This window comes from Priapulus caudatus, unplaced genomic scaffold (genome assembly GCF_000485595.1).
Source record: "Priapulus caudatus unplaced genomic scaffold, Priapulus_caudatus-5.0.1 Scaffold1876, whole genome shotgun sequence".
Classification (NCBI taxonomy): domain Eukaryota; kingdom Metazoa; phylum Priapulida; class Priapulimorpha; order Priapulimorphida; family Priapulidae; genus Priapulus; species Priapulus caudatus.
Window position 1 is genome coordinate 1,484 of NW_014578937.1, and position 4,815 is coordinate 6,298.

Genomic DNA, 4,815 nt, shown 5'->3' on the forward strand with positions numbered 1-4,815 from the left:
CACACACACGCGCGCACACACACGCACGACACACACGCACGGCACACACACACACACACACACACACACACACACACACACACACACACACACACACACACACATAAACAAACAATCCAACAAACAGCCAGCAAACACAAACACACGCAGCCGAACGTGCGTGTCAAAACAACACGATCACTCACGCGTCACGGCGCGCCCGTCAACGTGACTGACACTCGCCCGTCGCTCCCTCTATATCTCCGTCTACGACTTTGCTCCGACCCAAGCCGATACGTCGTTGAGTTGCAGGTTTACTGTCCAGTAAATTGCGTTGAATAGAAGAAAGGTGATCGGAAAACCGAATCGCGAGTACTTGTCGATGTCGCTCGGTGACAGCACGGGTCTGGTGCAGCGTCGCTTCCGCTTCTGCGGCTCGGCAACTTCCGGGTCCTGACTGCCGTGAGGGTCAATGGATGCGTAGTTAGGGACGGATGACCGTCCCATCGGTGCCTGCACCAGATGCGTTCGGACGGAGTCGTTCTGCAAGCGAAAGGTACATATACGAACTTAGAAAGATTCCCTTATCAACGTTAGCAAATTGCCGGAGAGGGGCAGGGGCGAAAGAGAGGGGGGAGAAAACAGTAAGAAACAGAGTGAGAGAGAGATAAAACAAGAGACTGTGATAATATCAAGCCTGAGCCTGAAGGAGTAGAATGAGAGAAACGGTAAAAGAGAGATAGAGCGGGCGAGAGGGAGAGAAGAGGAGACAAGGGGAGGCAGAAAGAGAGAGAGAGAAGGAGAGAGAGCGAGAGAGAGAGAGAGAGAGAGAGAGAGAAAAAGAGAGAGAGAGAGAAAAAGAGAGAATAGATAGGAGAGATAGAGAGAAAGGCGATGAAGAGAGAGAGGCAGAAGATAGAGTAATGCGCCATGATGTTTAAGTTACGATTAATATACAAATATTTAATAAAACACACAAAATTTGAATCGTCTAATAGACACCTAGTCTTCAAGGTCGTAAGCACGAGGGGTGGACTACGTTCATAACTCGTTAGCAAGCGCAGGCGACTAAATTCTCAGTGGCTTTCAATCGACTAAATGTATGAAAGTTAGCCGATGCTGCGGTAAGGTGAGGCTGTTTGCGAGGAATTATGCGAGAAGATCTTATGACGCCAGACGAAGACAGGAATGAAATTTTTTAAACTTATTTTACATAATGTGATATACGGTAAGCTAATTTGGCAAGTTTATTACGTTAGAAATGCGCAATCTAGTACAGGCCACTGTCAGTGTCACTTACATTTACTTTCAATGAGCGAATGATCAAGCATCTTATAGGTGACGGCACTTTGAATAAAGATTATCACGGGTGAATTTCTTCGCGCTGAAGATCCTATAGCTATATACGGCACGCACGCACCGCACAGCTGACACACAGGTCCACAAAATGCACACACCACACCCACACACACAGCCACAACACACAGTCCCCCCACCGCACGCACTACACACAACGATCCACACACACACACCACACAGACACACATAATCACACACAGCACACACACCACACGACACACACACAACACACACACGAACACACACAACAAACAACAGCAACAACACATATATATATATATACTATATATATATATATATATATATATATATATACGCACGTACCCACGCACGGCCTACCTCGTTCGTTACTTGCAGGCCGTACTCTGCGCTCGCAAACGGGCCACGAGAGGGCGTGCTGTTGCACGACGGGTATTTGAGCTCGGCTTCCTCCTTGGCTCGCTTTGCTTGGTCGGCTGCGATTTTGCGCTGCCGCATGATATGCTTGGCGACGTAGCCGACAGCAGCGTACTCAACTAGCGACGCGAACACCATCAAGTAGCAGACTCCAAGGTAGATGTCGATACTCTTGATGTAGGACACCTGCGGACACACGCAGAGCGGGTAGCAGTGCGAGCGACAGACACGCAGTTACGCGCGCGCGCACGCGCACGCACGTGCATATACGCACACACGCATACACCCATACATAAACGCGCGCCAACACACACACCTACACAGAGCGAGAGAGGGAAGAAAGAGAGTGCGAGGGAGAGAAGTAGAGAGAGCGAGGGAGAGAGATAGAGAAAGAGAGAGATAGAAATAGAGCGAGAGAGAGTGAGCGCTAAAGAGAGGGGCGGGGGGGAGTAGAGAGAGGGGGTAGAGGCAGAGAAGTAGATAGAGAGATGTAGAGAGAGGTAGAGAAAGGTAGAGAGAGAGAATTGTAGATAGAGAGAGGGGGTAATAGAGAGAGAGAGAGAGAAAGAGAAGAGAGAGNGAGCGAGAGAGAGAGAGAGAGAGAGAGAGAAAGAGAGAGAGAGAGAGAAAGAGAGATAGATAGAGAGAGATAGAGAGAAAGCGATGAAGAGAGAGAGGGGCAGGAAGAGAGAGAATGCCGCCATGCGTTAAGTAAACGACTTAATATACAAATATTTTAATAAAAACACACAAAATTGAATCGCTAATAGACACTCTAGTTTCATCGTAAGCAAGTGGGAACTACGTTCTAACTCGTTTACAAGCAGCGAAATTCTCAAGTGGCTTTTCATCGGACTAAATTATGAAAGTTAGCCGATGCCCGGTTAAGGTGGAGCTTTTGCGAGGAAATTATGCGAAAGATCTTAATGAACGCCGACGGACAGGAATGAAATTTGTTTAAACTTATTTACATGTTAATTGATATACGGTAAGCTAATTTGCAAGTTATTACGTAGAAATGCGCATCTAAACAGGCCACTTCAGTGTCACTACATTTGACTTTCAATGAGCGAATGACAAGATCTTTATAGTGACGGCACTTTGAATAAAATATTCACGCTGAATTTCTTCGCCTAATCCCTATATATATACGCACGCACGCACACGCACACACACACACACACACACACACACACACACACACACACACACACACACGACGCACACACACACACACACACACACACACACACACACACACACACACACACACACACACACACACACACACACACAACAAACAACAGCAACAACACATATATATATATATATATATAAGTATATTATATAGTATATATATATACGCACGTAACCCACGCACGGCCTACCATCGTTCGTTACTTCAGGCCGTACTCTGCGCTCGCGAAACGGGTCCACGAGAGGCGTGCTGTGCATCACGGGGAATATTGAGCCTCGGCGTCTCTCCTTGGCTCGCTTTGCTGGTCGGCTGCGATTTGCGCGCCGCCATGATATGCTTGCGTACGTAGCCGACAGCACGTACTCAACTAGCGCGCGAACGACCATCCAAGTAGCAGACTCCCTAAGGTAATTGTCGAATACTTATGTAGGACACCTGCGGACACTACTGCAGAGCCGGGTAAGTCAGTGCGAGGCGCAGACACCGCAGTTACGCGCGCGCGCGCACGACGCACGCACGTGCATATACGCACACACGCCATACACGTCCATACATAAACGCGGCGCCAACCACACACACACTACACAAGACGCGAGCAGAAGGTTAGAAAGAGAGTGCGAGTGAGAGAAATAGAGAGAGCGTAGTGAGAGAGATAGAGCAAAGAGAGAGAATAGAAATAGAGCGAGAGCAGTGAGCGCTAAAAAGAGAGGGGGCGGGGGGGGGTAGTAGAGAAGGGGTAGAGCAGAGAAGTAATTAGGAATGTAAGAGCAGGTAAGAAAGGTAAAGAGAGAGATTGTAGATAGAGAAGGGGTAGATAGAGAGAGCGAGAGAGAAAGAGAAAGAGATGAAAGGAGGAAGAGAGAGAGAGCGAGAAAGAGGAAGAGTAGAGAGAGAAGAGAGAAGAAAGTAGATGGAGGAGAGAGAGAGAGAGAGAGAGAGAGAGGAGCAGAGAGAGAGAGAGAGAGAGAGAGAGAGAGGAGAGATAGCGGAAAGAAGAGATAGAGATAGAGAGAGAGAGAGAAAGTCGAAGAAAGAGCGCACGCGAGAGAGAGAGAGAGAGAGAGATAGAGGGGACGCGAGGGAATACAGACTGGAGTGATAGAGTTTTGATGACTATATACACGTGCGAGTACTCGCCGCTATTTACCCTGATGCAGTTAGCGAGCGAAATTTGCAGGTAAAGAATTTACTCGGTGGTTATGTGTGCACGATTACTGCGCACCGCCGCCCGAGTAAATCCTTTAGAGACAATTACGCCGTTGCATACACACATCAAATACGATGTGTCAATTAACGCTGGCGGATGATTTCAGACAATTCCTCGAGATGATAGGAGCGAAGCATCCCTATAGGGAAGATACAACAAACACATACAAACGGACACGCGCACGCACCCTCCCACGAAGACACAGACAGAGACACTTAAACGCAGGTCTTCGTAAATTGCTGCTATTTTTGTTTTGTCCTGTTTACCGTAGCTTACACTGTACAGGTATGTTTGCAAATTTGTGAGTAAACGGGTTCAGAAACGCACGAACGCATGGACACACGAAACGCACGCACGCTCGCACGCACGAACGAATGAACGAACGCACGCACGCACGCACGCACGCACGCACGCACGCACGCACGCAAGCACGCACGCACGCACGCAGGCACGGACGCACGCACGCTGGCACCCACGATACACATTCTCTTTCGCTTTGTTTTCATCATTTTCTTTTTATCTATCTATCTATCTATCTATCTATCTATCTACCTATCTATCTATCTATCTATCTATATATCTATCTATCTATCTATCTATCTATCTATCTATCTATCTATCTATCTATCTATCTATCTATCTAGTTCTCTCTTTCTCTGGCTCTCTCCCCCTCTCT

General features: G+C 47.7%; 1 protein-coding gene across 1 annotated transcript; it reads right to left on the reverse strand.

The window, feature by feature from the left end:
* Positions 1-86: 86 nt before the first annotated feature.
* On the reverse strand, positions 87-4,128 carry LOC106817816 (gamma-aminobutyric acid receptor subunit alpha-6-like). The gene is made up of 3 exons (XM_014822517.1): positions 4,080-4,128; positions 1,678-1,920; positions 87-522 (listed from the first exon to the last, which is right to left on the reverse strand). The coding sequence occupies exons 2-3, from the start codon at positions 1,870-1,872 to the stop codon at positions 247-249; spliced, it is 471 nt and encodes a 156-aa protein (XP_014678003.1). The 5' UTR covers positions 1,873-1,920; positions 4,080-4,128; the 3' UTR covers positions 87-246.
* Positions 4,129-4,815: the final 687 nt, after the last annotated feature.